This window comes from Protomyctophum parallelum (assembly GCF_964188405.1).
Source record: "Protomyctophum parallelum genome assembly, chromosome: 7".
NCBI lineage: Eukaryota > Metazoa > Chordata > Actinopteri > Myctophiformes > Myctophidae > Protomyctophum > Protomyctophum parallelum.
This window is the reverse complement of record NC_139705.1, coordinates 27,965,387-27,990,895: the sequence shown is the minus strand read 5'-3', so window position 1 is coordinate 27,990,895 and position 25,509 is coordinate 27,965,387. Positions and strand designations below refer to the sequence as shown.

The 25,509-nt window shown below is 44.3% G+C and overlaps 1 protein-coding gene across 1 annotated transcript in view; it reads right to left on the bottom strand.

Annotated features, from left to right (window-relative positions):
* Nucleotides 1–25,509, bottom strand: part of LOC310862002 (filamin-B-like) — a 93,704-nt gene that overhangs the window by 16,584 nt on the left and 51,611 nt on the right. Inside the window, exons 42-72 of the mRNA XM_083769739.1 lie at nt 24,659–24,822; nt 24,438–24,561; nt 24,175–24,338; nt 23,640–23,763; nt 23,390–23,553; nt 22,355–22,478; nt 22,076–22,239; nt 20,444–20,567; nt 20,191–20,354; nt 19,965–20,088; nt 19,723–19,886; nt 18,922–19,045; nt 18,662–18,825; nt 17,485–17,608; nt 16,340–16,503; nt 15,395–15,518; nt 15,136–15,299; nt 14,906–15,029; nt 13,982–14,145; nt 13,779–13,902; nt 13,526–13,689; nt 13,145–13,268; nt 11,071–11,237; nt 8,956–9,079; nt 8,557–8,720; nt 7,197–7,320; nt 6,620–6,779; nt 3,618–3,807; nt 2,701–2,948; nt 1,877–1,945; nt 790–895 (exon numbers count right to left, since the gene is read on the bottom strand). Of these exons, the coding sequence (XP_083625865.1) occupies nt 790–895; nt 1,877–1,945; nt 2,701–2,948; nt 3,618–3,807; nt 6,620–6,779; nt 7,197–7,320; nt 8,557–8,720; nt 8,956–9,079; nt 11,071–11,237; nt 13,145–13,268; nt 13,526–13,689; nt 13,779–13,902; nt 13,982–14,145; nt 14,906–15,029; nt 15,136–15,299; nt 15,395–15,518; nt 16,340–16,503; nt 17,485–17,608; nt 18,662–18,825; nt 18,922–19,045; nt 19,723–19,886; nt 19,965–20,088; nt 20,191–20,354; nt 20,444–20,567; nt 22,076–22,239; nt 22,355–22,478; nt 23,390–23,553; nt 23,640–23,763; nt 24,175–24,338; nt 24,438–24,561; nt 24,659–24,822 (4,520 nt within the window). The remainder of the gene's footprint in view (nt 1–789; nt 896–1,876; nt 1,946–2,700; nt 2,949–3,617; nt 3,808–6,619; nt 6,780–7,196; nt 7,321–8,556; nt 8,721–8,955; nt 9,080–11,070; nt 11,238–13,144; nt 13,269–13,525; nt 13,690–13,778; nt 13,903–13,981; nt 14,146–14,905; nt 15,030–15,135; nt 15,300–15,394; nt 15,519–16,339; nt 16,504–17,484; nt 17,609–18,661; nt 18,826–18,921; nt 19,046–19,722; nt 19,887–19,964; nt 20,089–20,190; nt 20,355–20,443; nt 20,568–22,075; nt 22,240–22,354; nt 22,479–23,389; nt 23,554–23,639; nt 23,764–24,174; nt 24,339–24,437; nt 24,562–24,658; nt 24,823–25,509) is intronic.

Sequence of the window (25,509 nt, the reverse complement as noted above, 5' to 3'; positions counted from 1 at the left end):
AGTGCCAGTGTGTTTAATTGGTACCTCACCTGTTATCTCAGCGTCGGTGTGTTTAATTGGTACCTCACCTGTTATCTCAGCGTCGGTGTGTTTAATTGGTACCTCACCTGTTATATCAACGTCGGCGTGTTTAATTGGTACCTCACCTGTTATATCAACGTCGGCGTGTTTAATTGGTACCTCACCTGTTATATCAACGTCGGCGTGTTTAATTGGTACCACCTGTTATCTCAGTGTCGGTGTGTTTAATTGGTACCACCTGTTATCTCAGCGTCAGTGTGTTTAATTGGTACCACCTGTTATCTCAGCGTCGGTGTGTTTAATTGGTACCTCACCTGTTATCTCAGCGTCAGTGTGTTTAATTGGTACCACCTGTTATCTCAGCGTCACTGTGTTTAATTGGTACCACCTGTTATCTCAGCGTCGGTGTGTTTAATTGGTACCTCACCTGTTATCTCAGCGTCAGTGTGTTTAATTGGTACCACCTGTTATCTCAGCGTCGGTGTGTTTAATTGGTACCTCACCTGTTATCTCAGCGTCAGTGTGTTTAATTGGTACCACCTGTTATCTCAGCGTCGGTGTGTTTAATTGGTACCTCACCTGTTATCTCAGCGTTGGTGTGTTTAATTGGTACCACCTGTTATCTCAGCGTCGGTGTGTTTAATTGGTACCTCACCTGTTATCTCAGCGTCGGTGTGTTTAATTGGTACCACCTGTTATCTCAGCGTCAGTGTGTTTAATTGGTACCACCTGTTATCTCAGCGTCGGCGTGTTTAATTGGTACCTCACCTGTTATCTCAGCGTCGGTCAGACCAAAGCTCATGACGACGTCGAACGGCAGCAGTCCGTGGTGCTGGTTCACGGTGCTCAGGGGGATGTAGGAGCCATGATTCATCTGGGAACGGACGAGACGACACGTCAAACTCAACTGGGTTTGACCAGATGAAGAGCCTTTGGCTGAACGGACGAGACGACACATCAAACTCAACTGGGTTTGACCAGATGAAGAAACAACATTATATTGGAGGCTGGAGCAGATGAGTGTGCAGGTTCATTCTTTTTTTCTGATGTCACTTCCTAAGTCAGCACCTCGACGAAGTGATGTGCATATTCTGTTAGTATTTATAGGATGTATAGGAGACATGCTTCATCTAGGAACAGACAAGACAACAGACAAGATATATGGAGATCCCTGATGTCATCAATATTGGCCAGCAACTCTACATCTTATCTCAAACCTTAGATCTTAAAAATGAACCGAAAAATAAAGATTCAAACTCATCTCCATATATGGAGCTGACCTGTACTGACATTCCATATGTTGATCCTTCCCCATGCACCTTGGCAGTGTGCCGTGGGTTCGACTCCCGATCCTGACGGCCTTTACTGCGTCTCACCCCCCATCTCTCTCCCCATTTCCTGTCAGCCTACTTTCGTCTATCCCCTCTATCAATAAAGAAATAAAAGGCGAAAGCCAAAAAAAGTTATAAAAAAAAAAAAAAAGTATCAGTGCAGCCGTGCCCGGCAACCGGCGAAAACTAGAGTTCTCAACAGGCCCGGAAATGTAGATCTTACTCTCCGTGCCAAAGCGCCAGTGCTCGCCCAGCAGTCTGTTGTCACCCAGGCGGATGCGTGCACGCTCTCGCCCTCAGGCGTCTTACTGTAGACTGGATGTGGTCTAGTGTCTAGTGTGTTCATAGTCACCATAGGCTGGATGTGGTCTAGTGTCTAGTGTGTTCATAGTCACCATAGGCTGGATGTGGTCTAGTGTCTAGTGTGTTCATAGTCACCATAGGCTGGATGTGGTCTAGTGTCTAGTGTGTTCATAGTCACCATAGGCTGGATGTGGTCTAGTGTCTAGTGTGTTCATAGTCACCATAGGCTGGATGTGGTCTGTGGACCTGGACGGCTGTCCGTGGTTCATGCTCTCATCCTCATCTTGTGCCTGCATATGTGCACATGAAAAAAAAAACATGTGCACGTGAAAAAAACAGCTCATAAAATGAGAGAAGACACAACTATAAACAACTATAAAATAGTTTATATCACAGCATAGTTTCTAGTTTCTGTCAGTGAAAAACGGCAGTCAGTCGACAAAGATTATTAAATACTTAAGTATAACTTTCCACCACTGAGAGTGGGGGAACAGCTAAATATCAGACCTGTCTGAAGTGAGTGGTACTGTACTGTACTGTACTGTACTGTACTGTACTGTACTGTACTGTACTGTACTGTACTGTACTGTACTGTACTGTACTGTACTGTACTGTACTGTACAAGCCCTGCTCCCTGGCCTGTGTTTGTCTGTGTGTTAGGCTGTGCAACAGTGACACTTGGTAGTGAACAAAGACTATATATTTTCGTGCTCGGACACAGGGACACAGGGACCCAGGGACACAGGGACCCAGGGACACAGGGACACAGGGACCCAGGGACCCAGGGACCCAGGGACCCAGGGACACAGGGACCCAGGGACCCAGGGACACAGGGACACAGGGACACAGGGACACAGGGACTCAGGGACCCAGGGACACAGGGACACAGGGACCCAGGGACCCAGGGACACAGGGACACAGGGACCCAGGGACACAGGGACACAGGGACACAGGGACACAGGGACACAGGGACACAGGGACACAGGGACCCAGGGACCCAGGGACACAGGGACCCAGGGACGCACACACATAGCACATCACGCACCGTGACCTGGAAGGGACTGGTGAACAGACTCTCCCCTCCGAAGCAGGCCGAGATGATGTAGCTGCCGGGCTCCGAGGCTGTGTAGCAGATCTCAAACGTCCCGTCCTCCTTCTCCAAAACGTCCGCCTCCACCTCGCTGCCGTCGGGCGTCAGAACGAAGCACGACACCTTCCCCGCGCCCGCCGACTGCGTGTTCACCACGAAACCGATCTCCTCCCCAGCTCCGATGACGGAGCCCAGCTCGGGACCTGCAGGAGGAGGAGGGATGGAGAAACCATTGGCAAATATATATATATAGTCTCGCGTTACCAGACTGTTGCCTCTCGCAATTTCCAAATGCTTTCATCACACAGTCTGGAGCAATGGAAGAGCTGTCATGAGTAAAATATAAAGTGGAGCCTCCTCGCCACTTCCGTTTCGTCTTTACAGTCGCGCACATTTATCCTAATTTAAATATAAATCGTCTAAGCATATATAGCTTGTTGCTTAGCAGAAAAAGGAAATTAAAAAATAAGATCTAAAGATATTTTAAAATATATATTTCCGTGAACGGAAATGGCAGCTTCCTTACTCGGATTTCGGGAGGTGTAGTTCCAGACTCTATATAGCATTCGGAGATTGTGGAATAGTTGTCTGGCTATGCAAGACTACCCTTATTACTTACAAATACAAGGAAACGTGAGCATACTGTATCACACCCATCCTGGCTACCCTACACTGGCTCCCTATACCTACAGTCACCCAACGGGCTCCGCTCTGGGGGAGCAGCGAGACTCGGCACAGCTGATTTTTACGTTTTGATTAGGCGTTCCATCATGCTCGTTTAAGCACAGCTAGATGGCCGTTTCAACCAATCAGATTGCTTCCTCGAAGAAAAATAAAAGACCCGTTGTATAATTGTGCATTAAAAGTCCCACCTGTGACGATGCATTTGTTGGCGTCGCCTGTGGCGACGGCACAGACGCGGTAGGGTGATGCGGCGACCTGGTCTCCGCTGTAGCAGACAGTGACGTCGTAGCGTCCCACCCTGTCGGGAACGTAGGACACGTCCAGGGTGCCGTCATAGTCGTCACGGATCAGAGGTCTTTTAGATCTGCCCTCTGGGTCCTGGAGCCCGTATTTGACCCAAACGAGAGACGAGAGAAAGAGTGCAATCAGAAAAATGTATGGAGTTTGCATGTTCTCCCCCTAGGGTATGTAGGTACCCTCACAAAAACATGCAGCAATCCTGGTCTCTATACTTCCTCCCCGTGGTCAGCGAGGGTGCCTGATGGAGGGGAAAGGAACTGGTTGGAATAAGGGGTTCAGTGGCATGCACATATAGACACTAGGTGGTGCTAGAGCACCTGCCCTTTGCCCTCTGGACAGCAATGTGCCCTTTTGATTTTTTTTGTACAGTGTACACTGTACAGTACGCGGACCATGGTGACATAGATCAATTCTTGATAAAAAAGCTTCCAATATATTATTTAAGCCCCAAAATCTATAAATCTCACACAACCAGCCGGTTCCACGCACTGCACAAGGTGCCCTTTTTTCACTTGAGCACCTGCCCCTCTAAATGTTTGTGCATGCCACTGAATGTGTTCCTTCCACGCGCTAACCATGCAGGAAAACCCCCCCCTGGTGAGAAAAGACTCCTCAAGATTCAAGATTCAATAATTTATTTGCCATGTCAACAAGTTGATAGGAACTTGTCTTTCATACTCAACACATACAGACAACCATAGATACACAAACAAGAAAGACAATACAATACAAAAGTGCTATATGCATATATCTATGAGTTCAGATGTCTAATGGCTACGGGGTAAGCAACATGTTGAGCTCTGGATACTTCTATATCTCCTGCCTGATGGGAGGAGATTGAAGAGGTGATGTGCAGGATGGGAGTTGTCTGCAATGATTTTATTTGCCTTCCTAATTATTCTGGTGGAATAAAGTGAGGAAAGTGTAGGGAGGCTACATCCTATGTTATTTGATGCGCGACGTACTACTCTTTCCAGCTTTGATTTGTCTTGAGAGGTTGTGTGACCAAACCAGACAAGCATGGAGAAGGTTAGAACACTTTCAATAGTGGCCCTGTAGAAGTGAGTCATGGCTGCTTGGCTGACTTTAAACTTCTTAAGCTGCCGCAAGAAATAGAGACGCTGGTGTGATTTACCTATTATGAGACTGGTGTTAAGATCCCATGATAAGGCTTCATGAATGGTGGTCCCGAGGAACCGGAAGGAGGAAACTCTTTCTACCTCTTCCCCATTGATGAAGAGGGGGGAGGGGACTCGATATCTTTTTCCTAAAGTCTATAAACATCTCTTTGGTTTTAGAGATGTTTAGAATCAAGTTGTAACTCTCACACCATCTCACCAGCTCCTCTACTGCTCTGCGGTAGTCGGTTTCAACCTCGTTGGTAATAAGACCTACTAAAGATGTGTCATCAGCAAACTTATACATCATAACTGTACTAAAGTGAGATTGACAGAAATGAGTATATAATGAGTACAGAAGTGGAGAAAGGACGCACCCCTGGGGGGCCCCAGTGTTTAGGAGCCTCGACAGCGAGACGAGATCACCTATTTTGACCACCTGTTTCCTGTCACATAGAAAATTAAAGATCCATTTACATAGAGGTGTACTGACGCCTAGCTCCTGTAGGGTTGAAATCAGCTTCCCAGGCACTATTGTATTAAATGCGGAGCTGAAGTCAACAAAAAGTACACAAGCATAGGTGGATCTGGATTCTAGATGTTGGGTAATAGTGTGCAGACAGATGGACACTGCATCATCTACACTCCTATTTGCTCTGTAGGCAAATTGGTCCAGTGCTATGCTGGACAGGTGTTTACAGACCAGTCGCTCAAAGACTTTCATAATGACAGATGTTAGGGCAACAGGCCTATAGTCATTAAGACAGGTGATATTATTTTTCTTTGGGACAGGAATGATAACCGCAGATGTAAAGCAAGCAGGCACAGTACAGAGTTCAAGTGACCAGTTGAAAATGGAAGTGAGGACAGGTGCAAGTTGGTCAGCACAGTGCTTTAGTGTGGCAGACGACACGCCATCAGGCCCTGCCGCCTTTCTGGGGTTTTGCTGATGGAGCAACAGTCTGACATCATGTTCATATATGTTGGGTGGAGAGTCACCCTGCTCTCTTGGAAAAGAGGGGGACTGATGTTTTTCACTGTCGAACCGACAATAAAAATCATTAAGCCTCCCAGGAAGGGAGGGGTCCAGGTCTGGAACATGGTGCTTGGTTTTATAGTCAGTGATGTCCTGCAAACCCTGCCATACACCTTTGATGTCATTTGCTTGCAGTTTGTTTTCAAGCTTCACTTTGTAGGAGGCCTTAGCCTTAGACACAGCACGCTGAAATTCATATTTCAGTCTCTTATAATTCCCCATATCACCACGTTTATAAGCAGCATGTTTCTCCCTACAAAGCGATTTCACTTCATTATTGAACCAGGGATTACTGTTGTTAAAAACCGTAATGGTCCTTGTGGGAATGCAAACACTCCCACAGAAGTGAATGTAGGATGTGCTTAGATGGAAGCATGAGGTCAGTCCGTTGCTCTCCCCAGGTTGGCAGAGGAAGTGTAGCGCCCAGGATTACATTAGATAATTGACACTGGGTGAAAAACATATTGTGGGATAAAACGAATTTATATGTGAATGTCAATTATATAGTGTATAACACAGTGGTGGTGGTCCCGACTCCCCAGCTAAATGATGGAGAGTTGGTAACCAAATGGACCCTTATAGATATTTAACTCTTGCGAGCGTAAGATGAAACCAAATGGACCCAAATCGCTGCAGGGCGCACTGATTTAATGGTTCCAAATACCCCTTGGCGATAAGAGTGTTAAAACTACACTTATGCTACCACCTAGCAGCACAGAAAGAATGAAGAACTCACCAGGATGTCCACAGTGAGGTGTCCCTCTCCGGCCTCAGACGTGTCCACAGAGAAGCGTGCAGGCAGACTGGCAGGAACAGGAAGGCCAGACGTCAGGCCAGGACCGCTGACACGCACCTTCTGAGCATCGTGGACGGACAGCACGTGGAACTGGAAGGGACTGACACACGCATGTGCACACACACACACACGCACACACACACACACACACACACACACACACACACACACACACACACACACACACACACACACACACACACGCACACGCACACGCACACGCACAACATGTCAGGTCATCCTTTATTGTAATTGTGTCCTTGAGCAAAACTCTGAACCCCTAATTGCTCCCGATGAGCAGGTTGGTGACTTGCATGGTTTCCTCTGCCATCGGTGTATAAATGTGTGTGAATGGGTGAATGAATGTAATGCACAACACAATCTATGTGAAGGTGTATGAATGTGTGTGTGAATGGGTGAATGTAATGCACAATCTATGTGAAGGTGTATTTATGTGTTTTTTGTGAGGGTAACTTGTTAAAGTGAGCAACCGAAAGAGAGAGAGCAAAACTCTCACCTGCAGAATTGATCCTCGTTGGCATATTTGACCACCAGAGAGTGAGAGCCGTCCATGGTTGGACACCAGACCACCGTGTACTTCCCATCTCCACGGTCTGTCAGATCCACACCTTCTACCTTTCCTAAAGAGTTAAATTATTATACAGTCAGTCTGTCAGATCCACACCTTCTACCTTTCCCGAAGAGTCAGAACATTATTAGAGTCAAGATTAGTTTGATTTGTCAAGTTGCAACCTATAAGATAAGATGTATGTACAACAGGCATGTGCACACAATGACATCAAAGGGGGCTTGAGCCTTTGCCCCATCTGTAAAAAAAATTGCCCTCTCCAGACCATGAACGCAGTTTTACTGTGGCGAAAGAAATGCAAATGCAGCATTCAGGAGAACTGCCCCTTTCCGAACTCTCTTGAACATTTTGCGCTGAAACTATATTTGTGTACAAATCCATGTAATTTGCTGCATCTTCAGTAACTAATGAGTGCAGGGTCGCGCCACGAAAATAGCTGATTTACAAGCTCTCAATGCGTCGCACAGTGCGACGCATTGAGAGCAATGTTTTGCCAAAAAGTGCCCTTCTAGGGAATTTCAACCCCTCCCTGCCTCTCTAACATTCTCTGCATGTCAAACCAGGGTTTGAAGCACCTCTCCTCTACTACCCACCACAGCAGTGTTCATATTTTATTGACATGAGGCCGCTTCAGGCGGAGAGCGAGTGACACAGGCAATGTCGCCTGGATCGTCTTTTTCCTACCCGATTTCACACCAGTGAGGGGTGGGAGGGCGAGAGCCCTATATGCAGATTTGCACTGCCTTTTACTACAGCAAACAACGTTTACAATTGTTTTACTTGCCTTCAGGTTCAAGATTCATAACTTGTAATATGCTATTGGCTGTTTGTATTCTTTTTGGATAAATATAAAAAAAGATACTAGGCTATAATATTGTACTTATATTGACCCTTTAAACAATTTAGTATAATTTATTTAGTAAGGTTTTGCACACTCAAACTGCAGTAGGCTAGTAGGCTTTTGTACTTAAGCTGTCTGCTGTCGTGAAAGTTTATATTTAGAGAAATTCACGACGTCCCTCAACTTCTTGAACGTGTCCAACATAATCGCCGCCTCTCATTGAAAATGAATTGCAGAGGCACGTCACTCGCTTCCAGTATGAAAAGGCCTTGATCATCTGCCGTACAGATTGGTTCACATAAAGTGTTTTCTCATGCCAATAAAGCTCCTTTGAATTGAATTGATAAAGCGGTATACAAAGAAAAACAAAAACAAATGTATAAATAAGTAATGTGCACTTTGAATGATATTTGTGGCCCTAAGTAAGGCCTAAACAGATGGCCTTACCGTTGGGCAGCAGCATGGACACAGACACCGGGGCCTCTCCTCCAGGCCTACAGTCGATGGTGAAGGTCTGAGGGACCTTGGCACAGGTCTTAGACACCAGTCTGCCAGGAGGAGATGAGTCCAGCTCACTGGCACCGGGCGCCAGAACATGGAACTTGTAAGGGCTGCAGGAGGAGGGGGAAAAAACATGCATGTACCAAAGTTAATTTCGTTGACTTTGTGTTGTATGCCTTTTGGCTGTGTGTCGACTGCCCCCCTCCCCCTCATACAACAAAAATGTTGTGTCAAACCATGTGACTCCCATTGGAAATGAATTGCGAGCTTGCATCAGTCAATAAGTCTCATGCATCAGCTATACATCAATCTGTTGTGCACGTGTGAGTCAGGCCTTAGTCATACCTGCGAAACTCCTCTTCCTCCGCGTATTTGACCAGCAGAGAGTGGTCACCCCCCACAGACGGAGAGTAGGCCACGGAGTACGTCCCATCTCCGTTGTCCATCACCTCCACCAGCTCCATCTGACCTGGTCAAACCATTAACATAACGTTTAGAAACTCACATGGTAGCCGTCTATTTAAATAATATCCTCATCATCTTCATAACTTGCTGTTAAAAAGTAAACTGTGAAAATGTAAATGTACTTAAAGGTAGTGGCAGTGCAAGTGATTTTTTTTGTTAAGCAAAAGTTTGTTGAATAGTAATCACTGCTATAGAGTAGTGTTGTAGTAATAGAGTCCGGTCTTGAGTGCACATTTTCATTGACTCGGTCTCGTCTCGGTCTCACACACAATTTGACTTGTTGGATTTCACTCTGTGGTCTCGGACCAATTAAGGGACTCGAGTCACGTGTCAATGAAATTAATTGCTTTATACCCATAATATGAGGAGCCCATTATAAGAGAGCTGTGTGGCGCTTGACGCTAATAGACAGCCATCTTGTAAAGTAACAGAGTGTAGCTGACGTGCCTGCCTACTCTCGCAATAAATCTGGTTTCGGTCTCAACTCGGACTCGACCTCCTCCTCCACTCCGTCTTACTCTTGACTCATGAGACTGAGTCACTTTCAGTAGTAGAGCACTGTAGAGGGGAGCTGTGTGTCTGTGACATGTGCCCAGGTGATGATGGTCGTTGATGCTCATTAATAGATCAATTATGTTTCTGCACTGTCAAAAGTAAAGCTACTTATTTTGCAATGTAGTTAAATAAAAAATGTGAAAAAAAAAGTTTTGGGGAAGATAAATTATATAAAATTGAAATAAATAAAACATTCTGGAAAAAAAAGAATAATAATAATATCGTGAAAAATCGTATCGTGAACCTCATATCGTGATACGAATCGTATCGTGAGTTGAGTGAATCGTTACATGCCAAGTATAGTGATTATTAAGTAACATGGGTCTAAGAGTTAAGTCTTAAAAAGACAAAAGAGTGGCCGCACACACTGATAGCCAAAGTGCCGATTATTTATTAGGATGCAAAGTAGGAACTTGGTTCCTATATCTGCATCCTAATACTCTGCATCCTAATAAATAATCGGCACTTTGGCTATCAGTGTGTGTGGCCACTCTTTTGTCTTTTTAAGACTTAACTCTTTAGATGTTTCTGCCGTGAGCTGGCACCACTATTAAGACTGGTGTGCGTTTAGCATCCTCCTGCACAGAAGTAACATGGGTCTCCCATAGTCTCTCGCTAGCTCCAACAGAAACTACATTTTCAGGTGGGTTGCACATTTCAGTCAATCTCAAAAAGATAATTTATGAACTTGTGTACCAGTTCAAATGTTGTCTGCTGTAATTGTTAATCTCTCCTGGTTGGATAAAAGTGGTATCCTGACCTGAAAATGTATTTTGTGTTTATTAAAGAGCTGGAGGGAAGGGGGGAAATCCCTGTATTAACTGAACAAGTCTCTTACAGTAATAAAAAATCACACTCTTGTGAAATGAGGGGTGCTCTTATCATTACACATCATCATACATACATCATCTCATGAACATCTGTATTTATGTGTTTGGTAAGACGATTTGCTCGTCTACATATGACGTACATTTTCCCTCCATTGTCAATGGCATTTAATGTTTGTGTTGCCACAACTTTGCGTCATATTTGACGGACATATGAACTAATTTCTCCTCTCATTGTCAATGGGAAATATGAAACGTGTGGCGACAAAAGCTGAATAAAAGAGGGGCTAGCACCCGAGGGGCGCTCTTATCATCGTAGGCTACATCCTCATCATCTCATTCCGGCCAATCACAATGTGCGTCCTCACCTTCGTCGTCAATGTTTGTGTTACACAATATGTGTTTACAGTTTACACTATGAAGTAAAATTGTCCATTCATTGTCAATGGGAATTTAATATTTGTGTAGGACACATCTTGTGCACACACACACACACACCAAAAGCTGAACATAGGAGAGGATAGCGCCCCTCAGAAAACAGGACCGAAAGGGTTAAGTAAAAAACAGAAAAGAAAATGTTGAAGAAAATGACTGGAAGTATAACTCTTCTTACCACTAGGTGTCATCACAGCCACAGATTCGGGGGCCTCTCCGGTCTCACTACCGCCTATGGTGAAGGTCTGAGGGAGCGTGGAACACAGTCCTCCTGACTCCAGCACTGGACCAGACAGCTTCAGCTTGTTGTCTGTGTTGGTGGGCAGCACCTGGAAGCTATTTAAACTACAACAACCATCAGACATGTTGGTGGGCAGCACCTGGAAGCTGTGTAAACTACAACAACCATCAGACATGTTGTTGGGCAGCACCTGGAAGCTATTTAAACTACAACAACCATCAGACATGTTGGTGGGCAGCACCTGGAAGCTGTGTAAACTACAACAACCATCAGACATGTTGTTGGGCAGCACCTGGAAGCTATTTAAACTACAACAACCATCAGACATGTTGGTGGGCAGCACCTGGAAGCTGTGTAAACTACAACAACCATCAGACATGTTGGTGGGCAGCACCTGGAAGCTGTGTAAACTACAACAACCATCAGACATGTTGGTGGGCAGCACCTGGTCAGTTTCTGTCAGTTGATTATTCATATCCATATGAGTGAAACGTCCGGGATGGCGTGTTTATTTTTCAAACTCAGTTCTTATATAAGGCGATCTAAAACCCCCCTATGTTGATTACAATGCAAATAAAAAGTACATGAACCCGTGGACTTAACGCCCACCGCCGCCCTCTGCCGATATTGACATGAGACTTCGGTGCTCTATTGGCCCTTTGGCTAGTGTGTGCCGTGCGGCCACTTTCTTGTCTCTTGAAGATGTACTTTTTAGTATATAAAATGTAAACAAAAAGGATGGGTAAATCCCCTGGATACATTATAGTCATCTAAAGCATACATGGGCAACTGGCGACCCAGGGGCCACATGCGGCCCCCATCCTTCACTTAATGTGGCCCCCAGGTTAATATTGGAATACTGATATATTATTGATTTCAGCTGATACAATTCCAAACATGACCCGCTTTAATTACTTCAGTCTGTATTAGTAGCTGAATGACTAGTATTAAAATGTTATTGTCTTTTTTTATGTCCAATGAATTTGCATTTAAGTTCATATAAAGTTAACATAAGTATGCATTGCTTTTCAGGATTCCAACGCAGTCGTTGCAGTGCGACGCGTTTTGAGCTTGTAGATCGGCAATTTCTTTGCTATGTCCGAAATATGCTTATGTGGCCCTCTTGAGTGAGTATGGAAATGTAGTGGCCCTCTCCATCTTCAAAGTTTCCCACCCCTGGTCTAAAGACTGAAGTGGCACTGTGCAAAAAGCATGGAATACGGTAGCCCTGAAACATGAAACATGATGATGATTATCATGACAGTCATGCAGTAACTGCACCCTGTTTTTGGCGCTCGCTGCATTTACAAGATTTCCGTATATATAAACATTCAGATTTCAAATATAAAGTACTCACAATTTGTCCCACGGGTGTTAGTTAGTAGCAGCGCCAGCGATTAGAATTGCTGCATCCCGCGTTGTTTAATAAAAAGCATTTTTATCCGAGCTCCCCGGCTACTTTTTTCAAACGGGGTTCGTTTGGGAAATCCACAGTTGTACACCGTGAGCGCACTCACCTATTAGTCTGTATTGGCAGGGCGGTCAGCGTACCTATATCGAACACACCGAGTCCCACCCTACTCCCGACCGATAGGGGCGCGTAGTTGAAAGCCAATGGCAAAATAACAGCTCGGATAAATATGCTTTTTATTAAACAACGCGGGATGCAGAAATTCTAATCGCTGGTGCTGTAACTAACTAACACCCGTGGGACAAATTGTGAGTATATACGGAAGAGTTGTAAATGTAGCGAGCGCCAAAAACAGGGTGCAGTTTCTTCATGACTCTCGTATGAATACGAGAGACATGAACCATGGCTAGGAATACGGATGTGTATATTACAGGAAACTCCCGTTATACTTTCCAACAAACGGTAAACTCCCGAATTGTACCATCACACCTGTATATTATCGTATATTACTGTATGTATATGCCTGCTAAACTTGATGTTTACGGGCAAATCTAGTGCCCATAATTGCCTGATAACTCCTCTTTTCACGCAGTGTGGTACCTGCTATATTCCTCCTCTTCGCCGTATTTAACCACGATAGAATGAGCACCATCCGTTGAAGGAGAGTAGTCCACAGAGTAAGTCCCATTGCCATTGTCTTTCACTGTCAACACCTCCATTTTACCTGAATGTAAAATAATTCTGTATTTGTTATAAATATACCAAAAGCAGAAGGGAGTAATACAGTAGTTCATGGAATAAAAAAATCACATCTGTGTGAAGTGAGGGGTGTTCCTATCAAAGTACATCATCATGAGGTAACATGTCTATTTGCCATTCATTGTCAACAGGAATTAATGTTTGTGTTAGGACAGAAATCTACACTACAGCTGAATTTTGGAGGGGCTAGCGCCCCTCCAAAATTGATAATCACATTCTTACCACTGGGCGTCATCACAGCCACAGATTGTGGGCTCTCTCCAGTCTCACTACAGTCAATAGTGAAGGTCTGAGGGATTTGGGCACAGACTCCTGATTCCAGTCCTGGTACTGATACTTTCACCTTCTTACTGGAACCACCAGGTAACACTTGGAACTCATGAGGACTGTTAACAAACAAAGTAAATAAATGAACAGTCTGTCAGTGAAATAAATGCACCACTCTAATTGTAATTGAATGCCTTCAGGCATTTACCTGCAGAACTCGTCTTCATCAGAATATTTCACCACCAGAGAATGAGCACCTTCTGTAGACGGGGTGTAGCTTATGGAGTATGTTCCATCTCCATTGTCTGAAACCTCAACCAGCTCCATCTTACCTGGTTGGAGGAATAAAGACCATTAAGAGAAATAAAAACTATAAGAAAACAGCTCATATGATTAAAATACTGTCCTCACCACTAGGTGTCATCACAGCCACACACTCAGGCCTCTCTCCAGTCTTGCTACAGTCAACAGTGAAGGTGTGAGGAACTTTGGCACACACTCCTGACTCCAGTCCTGGACCAGAGACTCTCAGTTCATTGGAGTCATTAGTGGGCAGCACTTGGAACTCAGACACACTGAGACACACAGAGTTGACAAACAAAACATTATGAAACATTATTCACCTTCACCAACTTCACACAAACACACAACGCTGGACATATAGGAGGGGCTATAGAGACCCTTAAAACAGTTCACACTTGTGTGAAATTACGTCTTTTTTTGCAATTTACAATTTTAGGTATTTTAATCCAGAGCGATTTACGATTAAGCAAGAACAAAAACATGGCAATACATCGTAGTATAAATACTCGTAAATTAAGAATGTAACAGTGGAATATCAATTTAATGAAACTATGCATATATACTACCGGTAAGTTACATATAAGTTAAGCCTTTGCAAGTTTGCATACGCCTGTAAGGTCGCCGGGGCTAGGGCAAGTGCTACGGGCCAAGATGGAGTCTGAAAAGGTGGGTTTTCAGATTACGGCGGAAGATTGGCAGTGAGTCTGCAGTTCTGACTGCAATGGGAAGTGCATTCCACAGTTTTGGAGCCAGAAGGGAGAAGAGTCTGGGACGTGTGGAGCGTTGTCCTGGTGTTTTTAGTGAAGGTACTTCCAGCTTCCCTGCGTTGCCTGATCTGAGTGCACGACATGGTTTGAAGGGTTCGATCAGATGGGGGTGTCATTAAACCGTTCCTCACTCCATTACATGTTAAAATACCTACATTCAGAATCCATACGCCATAACGCTTTTTCGGTCGCTGCCCGCACAGAATATAAAATCTGATAAAACGTGTCCAGTCTGCAAAGACCTTAAAGCTCAATGACATCTCACCGTTTGAACTCATGGTCATCTGCATATTTAACCATGACAGAGTGAGCTCCATCCATAGAAGGAGAGAAGGCAACGGAACATGACCCATCACTGTTCTTGGTCACTTCCAACACTTCTAGCTTACCTGGAAATATAAATCACAAAATACACTTTAGATATGAGACATTTAAACTACTTAACTAAGCTACACTTTCAAGGAAGACAAGGAACATTTTTAACATAGATCTCACCACTGGGCGTCATCACAGCCACACATTGTGGGCTCTCTCCAGTCTCACTACAGTCAATAGTGAAGGTCTGAGGGATTTGGGCACAGACTCCTGATTCCAGTCCTGGTACTGATACTTTCACCTTCTTACTGGAACCACCAGGCAACACTTGGAACTGATGAGGACTGTTAACAAGCACAAGGGTTTTAGTCAGCAATAGAAACATACAGTACTTTGGAAAGTAAATCTTGACTAATTGAAAACCTAAGTGGATCTTTACCAGCAAAACTCGTCATCATCTGCGTATTTGACCAGCAGAGAGTGAGCACCGTCCACAGAAGGAGAGTAGGACACTGAATATGTCCCGTCTCCATTGTCTGTCACCTCGACAAGCTCCATCTTACCTGAAGAAAGGAGAGAAATAAACAATAACATCACTTGAACATATAATACAAGTAAGACGCGCAAACGCGGGAAGCGAACGCAGCTCGTGTGTGTGTGGTTGTGTGTGTGTGTGTGTGTGTGTGCTACAGCTGCGCCCTGTGTGTGTGTGTGTGTGTGTGTGTGTGTGTGTGTGTGTGTGTGTGTGCTACAGCTGCGCCCTCTGGTGGCGGGCGGGTGGTGTAACAGCGTGACACACACACACACACACACACACACACACAGACATTCAGCCCTTGCTGTCATAGTAAGTGGCTCACTGCGTTCGCAACTATACAGTACTTGAACTATATCTACCGTCTATGACTATAGAGGGTATGTGTGTGACATCATCATCATACCCGGAAGTTATGCGGGAATGCCCACTGAGTGGCAAAAACATACTTTCTGGCCTTGACAGCCCATACATCCAAACAGAAAAGTAATATTTCATTGCATTCGATGACTTTAAACAACATTAAATTCACTTTGTCATTCGATTTTCCACTCGATCTGCCATTCACTTTATGCATGCGCATACCCTCTATATTTCTGTTTAACATTTTCTGAAATCAAGTTAACATTTTTTTTGGACAAAAATACAGCATTTATGCTTTTCACCAAAAACGAGGTCACTGGGTTAAACCTTTTCAATGTAACTACAAGTGGTGTTTTCAGAAACATACAGGAGTCTGCTGATTTAGTATGGCCACCAATGGAACATTTAATTAACTTACAAAACATGCATATAGAGAGATGATGTGGGGAATGGTGAAAGTGTCTCCATAAATTATATTCTCCTCACCATTTGGAGTCACAACAGCCACAGACTGTGGGATCTCTCCAGTCTTATTACAGCCTATAGTGAAGGTCTGAGGGGTCTGAGCACACACTCCTGATTTCAGTGCTGGGTCCACAACGTTCAGCTTGTTGGCCTCGTTGGTAGGCAGCACGTGGAAGTTGGACAAACTGAAACAGCGTGTAGGAAATCAGTAGTGCTTTCACTTATTCATTACAGAATATGTTTTCTTTTTTCTTGTTATTGACCTTTATATAATCAGGGAAGATCATTGAGAGCATGCTCTCTTTTGCAAGGACGCCCCGAGTACAATCACACATACAGAAAGAACGAAAGAAAGAAAGAAAGAAAGAAAGAAAGAAAGAAAGAAAGAAAGAAAGAAAGAAAGAAAGACAGAAACAAACAAACAAAAAACAGCAACTAATGGCCCCCTACACCTGTAGGAGTTTAAAGTTATCGGCAAGTCATCAGATTATTATGTATTTCACACAGCAGGAGTCTTTTTTTGAAATTGTCTGTCATTATATCGTTGTGGCTTTCACACTAAACGATTGGTCGCTGACACTGCAAGAGTTCACCAAGATGCGATCCAGACCCCATACATATAGGCTACATCATTTGTTTTTTATTCCAATTCATTTTGACATCTCACGCACGTGCAGGATACCGTGATACAAGCGCGTGACCGACACAGGACGCTGGATGCATCTCTCTCTCCCTCTCTCTCTCTCTCCGCACACGCGCACACACACACACACACACACACACACACACACACACACACACACACACACACACAGCGCACAAGGTCCAAAAGTTTGCTCTGCACTGTTCATTCCGATGTGCTTTTATCAACATTATTCAAGTGAAATGCGTTGGTTTAATGGACTATTTAACAGCAACATTGGGATAATATAGCTTGCATGTACGACACAGGACAGGGATTTACCCAAGGAATAAAGGTTATATATTATCATCTGATTATAGCCCCTACATTAGGGGCTACTAAAAACAGGTACAGTCGCTATGTGTTGCATCCTCGAGTAGTGCCTTAAATTACTCTATAGAGACCAGATTGTCCAGTTTAAGAGTGTCCTGGATTTGTCTGGAGCGTAAAAGATGAAATAGATTATATATTTGTATAATCTTACCAGCTAAAGTCCTCTTCAGCATTATATTTCACCATAACAGAGTGAGCACCCTCCATGGAAGGAGAGTAGGGCACAGAGTACGTCCCATCCCCATTGTCTGTTACTTCCACTATCTCCATTTTACCTGTGATGACAAAAAATGTATTAATATTTCATCACAATGAAAGGAATATAACTGACTTAAAGGAATATAAGACAGAAAGCAGAGCTGGAGGTATAGCAGAGACTAAAATGTTGAGGTTCTCTCTGGGAGTAACACAGATGGACAGAATTAGGAACGAGTATCAGAGGGACAGCGCATGTCAGATGTTTTGGAGATAAAGCCAGAGAGGCCAGACTGAGATGGTTTGGACACGTACAGAGGGATAGTGAGATGGTTTGGACATGCAGAGGAGGGATAGTGAGATGGTTTGGACACGTACAGAGGAGGGATAGTGAGATCGTTTGGACACGTACAGAGGAGTATAGTGAGATGGTTTGGACACGTACAGAGGAGGGATAGTGAGATGGTTTGGACACGTACAGAGGAGGGATAGTGAGATGGTTTGGACACGTACAGAGGAGGGATAGTGAGATTGTTTGGACACGTACAGAGGAGGATAGTGAGATGGTTTGGACACGTACAGAGGAGTATAGTGAGATGGTTTGGACATGTACAGAGGAGGGATAGTGAGATGATTTGGACACGTACAGAGGAGGGATAGTGAGATGGTTTGGACACGTACAGAGAAGGATAGTGAGATGGTTTGGACATGTACAGAGGAGGGATAGTGAGATGATTTGGACACGTACAGAGGAGGATAGTGAGACGGTTTGGACACGTACAGAGGAGGATAGTGAGATGGTTTGGACACGTAAAGAGGAGGGATAGTGAGATGGTTTGGACACATACAGAGGAGGATAGTGAGATGGTTTGGACACATGAGGATAGTGAGATGGTTTGGACACGTACAGAGGAGGGATAGTGAGTATATCGGTAGAAGGATGCTGAGGTGGAACTGCCCGGCTGGATGCCTAATAGAGGAAGACCAAAGAGATTTGTGGATGTAGTGAAAGAGGACATGAAGTTAGTTGGTGTGAGAGAAGAGGAGACAGAGGACAGGGTGAGATGGAGGCAGATGATTCGCTGTGGCGACCCCTGAAGGGAACAGCCGAAAGCAAAAGAAGAAGATCTCACCGCTTGGCGTCATCACAGCCACAGATTGTGGGCTCTCCCCAGTCTCACTACAGTCAATAGTGAAGGTCTGAGGGATTTGGGCACAGACTCCTGATTCCAGTCCTGGTACTGATACTTTCACCTTCTTACTGGAACCACCAGGCAACACTTGGAACTGATGAGGACTGAAACATGCAGAGGTTGTTTTTTATATTTAGTCAACTGTAGAAAGAGGCATACGGAAGTCAATCTGCCTAATTCACAACCTAAGAGGATTTTACCTGCAAAACTCGTCTTCATCTTCGTATTTGACCAGCAGAGAGTGAGCACCTTCCACAGAAGGAGAGTAGGACACTGAATATGTCCCGTCTCCATTGTCTGTCACCTCGACAAGCTCCATCTTACCTGGTTGAGTAAACAATAACATAACAATCACACCCATGTGAAATGAGGGGCGCTCTTATCATCATACATCATCTCATTTTAGCCATTCACAATTTCTGCTCAACCAAATGGCACATCTTCCCAATCACGGCGGTCAATCACAATTTGCGTCCTCACTTTTATGTCTTCACTTTGCTGGCCTCACTTTTAGCTGTACTTTGCTCAGACAATCAAATCATCGCTATGAGGTGATCAGCCAATCGCAGGGCCCGGGCGGCTAGTGTAGCGGTCTGGGCATCTAGGCTGCTACGACCTGTTGCGGGTTCGACTCCCGATCCCGACGACCTTTGCCACATTTGTGAACGCCCCCATCTCTCTCCCCATTTCCTGTCACCATACTGTACGCTATCCAATAAAGGCAGAAAAAGCCCCAAAAATATCTTCAAAAAAAAGAAAGAAAATGTGTGCAGTAGTGAACACAGACATCAGTTTATCTATAAAAGTGTTCAAGAGGCATTAGTTAGGTAATTAATGACATTCAATGACCTCTGGAGTTTGACAACCGAACGCTGTGACCATGCAGTAACCTTCTTTCGATGTTATGTTTTAAATTATGTTTAAATCCATTCGTCGTAGCTGGTTGAGATAACCAAACGACAGAAAGACGGACAAACAGAAATCGTAAAAATAAATCTCACCATTTGGAGTCACAACAGCCACGGACTGTGGGATCTCTCCAGTCTTATTACAGCCTATAGTGAAGGTCTGAGGGGTCTGAGCACACACTCCTGATTTCAGTGCTGGGTCCACAACGTTCAGCTTGTTGGCCTCGTTGGTAGGCAGCACGTGGAAGTTGGACAAACTGAAACAGCGTGTAAGAGATCAGTGTATTTTCATCGTCAACTCACTAGAATATGTTCTCTTTCATATATAATCTTACCAGCTAAAGTCCTCCTCAGCATTATATTTCACCATAACAGAGTGAGCACCCTCCATGGAAGGAGAGTAGGGCACAGAGTACGTCCCATCCCCATTGTCTGTTACTTCCACTATCTCCATTTTACCTGTGATGACAAATAAGTATTAACATTCCATATGTATCCATTATGAAAGTAAATAAGTAATATAACTCACTTATTACTCACTATTAAAGGAATATTACTCACCACTGGGCGTCATCACAGCCACAGATTGTGGGCTCTCTCCAGTCTCACTACAGTCAATAGTGAAGGTCTGAGGGATTTGGGCACAGACTCCTGATTCCAGTCCTGGTACTGATACTTTCACCTTCTTACTGGAACCACCAGGCAACACTTGGAACTCATGAGGACTGTTAACAAAGTAAATAAATGAGCAGACAGTCAGTGAAATAAATGCACCACTCTAATTATAATTGATACAACCCTTCAATGCATTTACCTGCGGAACTCGTCTTCATCAGAATATTTCACCACCAGAGAATGAGCACCTTCTGTAGACGGGGTGTAGCTTATGGAGTATGTTCCATCTCCATTATCTGAAACCTCAACCAGCTCCATCTTACCTGTTTGGAGGCAGAGACGTGCAGAGAGTGTTAGAGAGGCAGGGACTGAAATCCCTTTTGGACAAAAATAGAAGATCTACAAGCTCACAACGCGTGGCAGCGGGGTCAGCTATTTTCGGGGTCGCAACCTCAGCACTCTTTAGTTACAGGAGATGCGGTGTAACGACATGGATTCCTAAACACATTTGTTCGATGCAAAATGCCGTGTTCAAGTTCAGGAGACTTCGGGGGAAAAAGCAATTATTCTGAATGCTGCCTTTCGGCATGGCATGGAAAGGAGTGGCATTTGTATTTCTTTCACCATGTAGTAAATGCTGCATTCGTGGTCTGGAAAGGGCAGTTGTTTTACAGACGGGTAAAAGGGGGCAGGGGCTGAAGCCTCCTTTGATGTCTGTGTGTGCACGTCCCTGGTTGTCTATGTGTGCACGTCCCTGGTTGTCTATGTGTGCACGTCCCTGGTTGTCTGTGTGTGTGCACGTCCCTGGTTGTCTATGTGTGTGCACGTCCCTGGTTGTCTGTGTGTGTGCACGTCCCTGGTTGTCTATGTGTGTGCACGTCCCTGGTTGTCTGTGTGTGTGCACGTCCCTGGTTGTCTATGTGTGTGCACGTCCCTGGTTGTCTGTGTGTGTGCACGTCCCTGGTTGTCTATGTGTGTGCACGTCCCTGGTTGTCTGTGTGTGTGCACATCCCTGGTTGTCTATGTGTGTGCACGTCCCTGGTTGTCTATGTGTGTGCACGTCCCTGGTTGTCTATGTGTGTGCACGTCCCTGGTTGTCTGTGTGTGTGCACGTCCCTGGTTGTCTATGTGTGCACGTCCCTGGTTGTCTGTGTGTGCACGTCCCTGGTTGTCTATGTGTGCACGTCCCTGGTTGGAGGAATACAAAAACTACATAAACTACACAGGTTCATCTCGATGTTCTGGGCATCTTTGTAATGTTAGTGTTAGTAAAAAGCAGGTAAAAGAGTAATGTTTGAGGCAGACTAACATCAGTCACTCTACCGTTCACTGCAGTAGAAGAGGTGCAGGTTTACCCTGCAGCTATGTCGGCTCCGCCTACAGGAAATACGTAAGCTGCGACCATGAGACCCTTTTCTGAATTTGTCTATACTTTAGCTATTGAAAAATAGCAGATCTACGATCTTGTAGATCTGCTATTTTTGAAAAATCGTGAAAATGTGGTGCAAATTTTGAATATTCTTTCAGAGCGAACGTTTTTAACTCAAATCTTTGCTTCTGGGGGGGGGGGGGGGGGGGGGGTACCTGGAACAACATATTTTCAGATGAGGGTCGGCAGCCAATTACATGTATAATCTTGGGGTCCTTGACATGAAAATGTTTGAGAACGACTGACATAGAAACATTTAGAAGAAAACTTTAGAAAGCATTTGTAGAATCTACGTCAGGTCTGGTCTAAATGGGTTAAGTTAAATCAACAAAAGAAATAAAAATAAAAGCTAATATGATTAATATACTGTCCTCACCACTAGGTGTCATAACAGCCACTCACCACTAGGTGTCATCACAGCCACACACTCGGGGCTCTCTCCAGTCTCGCTACAGTCAACAGTGAAGGTGTGAGGAACTTTGGCACACACTCCTGACTCCAGTCCTGGACCAGAGACTCTCAGTTCATTGGAGTCATTAGTGGGCAGCACTTGGAACTCAGACACCCTGAAACAAGCGTTACAAAAAATGTCAACTTGAAATTGCATTACACTTTGAGCATGTTGTAAATAAGATAACGAAAACTATAATGCTTTATAATTACATTCAAACTCAAACTCACCGTTTGAACTCATGGTCATCTGCACATTTAACCATGATAGAGTGAGCTCCATCCATGGAAGGAGAGAAGGCAACGGAACATGACCCATCACTGTTCTTGGTCACTTCCAACACTTCTAGCTTACCTGGAAAAAATATCACAACATACGATTTGAGACATTTACCCAGATCTACAAGCTCATAGCGCGGCACCGAGTGCCGCACTTATTTTTGAAAAGTCGTGAAAATGTGGCGCAAATCTTTGAATGTATATTCATGCATATAAGATTTTTAACTCAAATCTTTACTTCTGGGGTGGTCCCTGGAATAACAGATTTTCAGATGGGGGCGGCCAAATACAGAAAATTCTGGGGGTTCTTGATATGAAAAAGGTTGAGCACCACTGACATAGAAACATAGGTTCTTCAGAAAACTTTTAGGATTTTGAAGACATGTTTTTAGAATCGACCTCAGGTCTAAATGGGTTAAACTATTACTTTATTAAGTTACACTTTCACTTGACAAGTCAAGGGACATTTGCAACATAGATCTCACCACTGGGCGTCATCACAGCCACAGATTGTGGGCTCTCTCCAGTCTCACTACAGTCAATAGTGAAGGTCTGAGGGATTTGGGCACAGACTCCTGATTCCAGTCCTGGTACTGATACTTTCACCTTCTTACTGGAACCACCAGGCAACACTTGGAACTGGTGAGGACTGTTAACAAGCACAAGGCTTTTTAGTCAACTGTAGAAAGAGACCTTTGGACGTAAATCTGACTAATTCAGTAAGTGGATCTTTACCTGCAAAACTCGTCGTCATCTTCATATTTGACCAGCAGAGAGTGAGCACCTTCCACAGAAGGAGAGTAGGACACTGAATATGTCCCGTCTCCATTGTCTGTCACCTCGACAAGCTCCATCTTACCTGAAGAAAGACAAAGTAATCTACATTCTCTCTAAATCTGTAGACTGAAAACCACTGCTCTACAGCATAGATAGAGAGATAATGTTGACAATAATGTGACAGTGTTTCTTTATGTTATATATCCTCACCATTTGGAGTGACAACAGCCACGGACTGTGGGATCTCTCCAGTCTTATTACAGCCTATAGTGAAGGTCTGAGGGGTCTGAGCACACACTCCTGATTTCAGTGCTGGGTCCACAACGTTCAGCTTGTTGGCCTCGTTGGTAGGCAGCACGTGGAAGTTGGACAAACTGTAACAGCGTGTAAGAGATCAGTGTATTTTCATCATCAACTCATCACTAGAATAATTTATGTTCTCTTTTTTATACAATCTTACCAGCTAAAGTCCTCTTCAGCATTATATTTCACCATAACAGAGTGAGCACCCTCCATGGAAGGAGAGTAGGGCACAGAGTACGTCCCATCCCCATTGTCTGTTACTTCCACTATCTCCATTTTACCTGTGAGGACCAAAAAAAAAGAAATCACACCCGTGTGAACTGAGCGGTGCAACTATACTTGTATTGTGATAGTTACATTACTGTACTGTACCATACAGTGTTCTGCACTGTGTACTGTACTGTACTGAACTCAGAGTACTGTACTATGTACTCTGCACTGTACTGTACTCACTGTACAACAGTGTGATATAGTTATAGTGCACAGTGTGAAGCTCAACAGCGCCACTTGAAGGTATACGTTACCCAGTGGTATTGCACCTTTTCCTACTCCAAACAGACGTATAGTACATAGGGACACGCAGCCACAAATTGGAGGGGTGTGCACCGCTCAAACATATTAATATTCCATATGAATATTAATATTAATAGGCATATAGAGTAACTCACTGAATGTTAGTATACTGCACTCACCACTGGGTGTCATCACAGCCACAGATTGTGGGCTCTCTCCAGTCTCACTACAGTCAATAGTGAAGGTCTGAGGGATTTGGGCACAGATTCCTGATTCCAGTCCTGGTACTGATACTTTCACCTTCTTACTGGAACCACCAGGCAACACTTGGAACTGGTGAGGACTGTTAACAAGCAGATGAGTATTTATCAAGTATAATAAACACAATAGGGAATGGGGAGGGGAAATGGAAAATATTTAACACATAACTGTAGATTGTTACCTGCAAAACCCGTCGTCATCTTCGTATTTGACCAGCAGAGAGTGAGCACCGTCCACAGAAGGAGAGTAGGACACTGAATATGTCCCGTCTCCATTGTCTGTCACCTCCACAAGCTCCATCTTACCTGGTTTAGATGAAACGAACAATACATAAAACCCTTTTCAGAGTCGATGAAGACATTATGATAGTGATACTAAACACAATTTAAATACTGTCCTCACCACTAGGTGTCATCACAGCCACACACTCAGGCCTCTCTCCAGTTTTGCTACAGTCAACAGTGAAGGTTTGAGGAACTTTGGCACACACTCCTGACTCCAGTCCTGGACCAGAGACTCTCAGTTCATTGGCGTCATTAGTGGGCAGCACTTGGAACTCAGACACACTGAGACACACAGAGTTGAGAGAAACATATGTCATAAAAATGTGGAGCTTATCATTTGGAATTATGAATGATATCAATGTTTTGCAAATAACACAAAGCTAATAATCCCAATGAATACATAAATACCCTAGAGAACACCAACGCTGGGTGAATTCCACTGCCGAACAATAAATTGTATCTAGGTTTTTGTATGTATGTGATTTTTCAAAATGTTGCTGATGGTGGTCTGAGGTGGGCATGTCCTTAATGGGTACCTTCATGATGCTCAGTGACGTAGTGAAAGGTAGGTCAGTTTCCCTGCCCACATCAATTTTTTATTTTATTTGGATGAAGGTCAAAGCCTTCATCCAATCAGGATGAGAGGGGCCTTTCTCCAATCATGATCGAGTGGGGCAGGCCTTGGTGCACGTGCTGTTGGTCTGTTGTACTTCCCCCACTGTAGAGCGTGTGCATGTGCACATCTTGTTACCGGGGCGGACCGTTTTCTTTCTCCAAATCACCCAAATCACTGAATGCTCCTTTAAATGCCATTGACAATGAATGGACAATTTTGAGACGAAGGTGAGGATGCAAATTCTGATTGGCCGGAATGAGATTATGTATGATGATGTATGTACGATGATATGAGCGGCCTTCACTTCACATGGGTGTGATTTTTAAGGGGCGCTAGCCCCTGCTATAAACAGC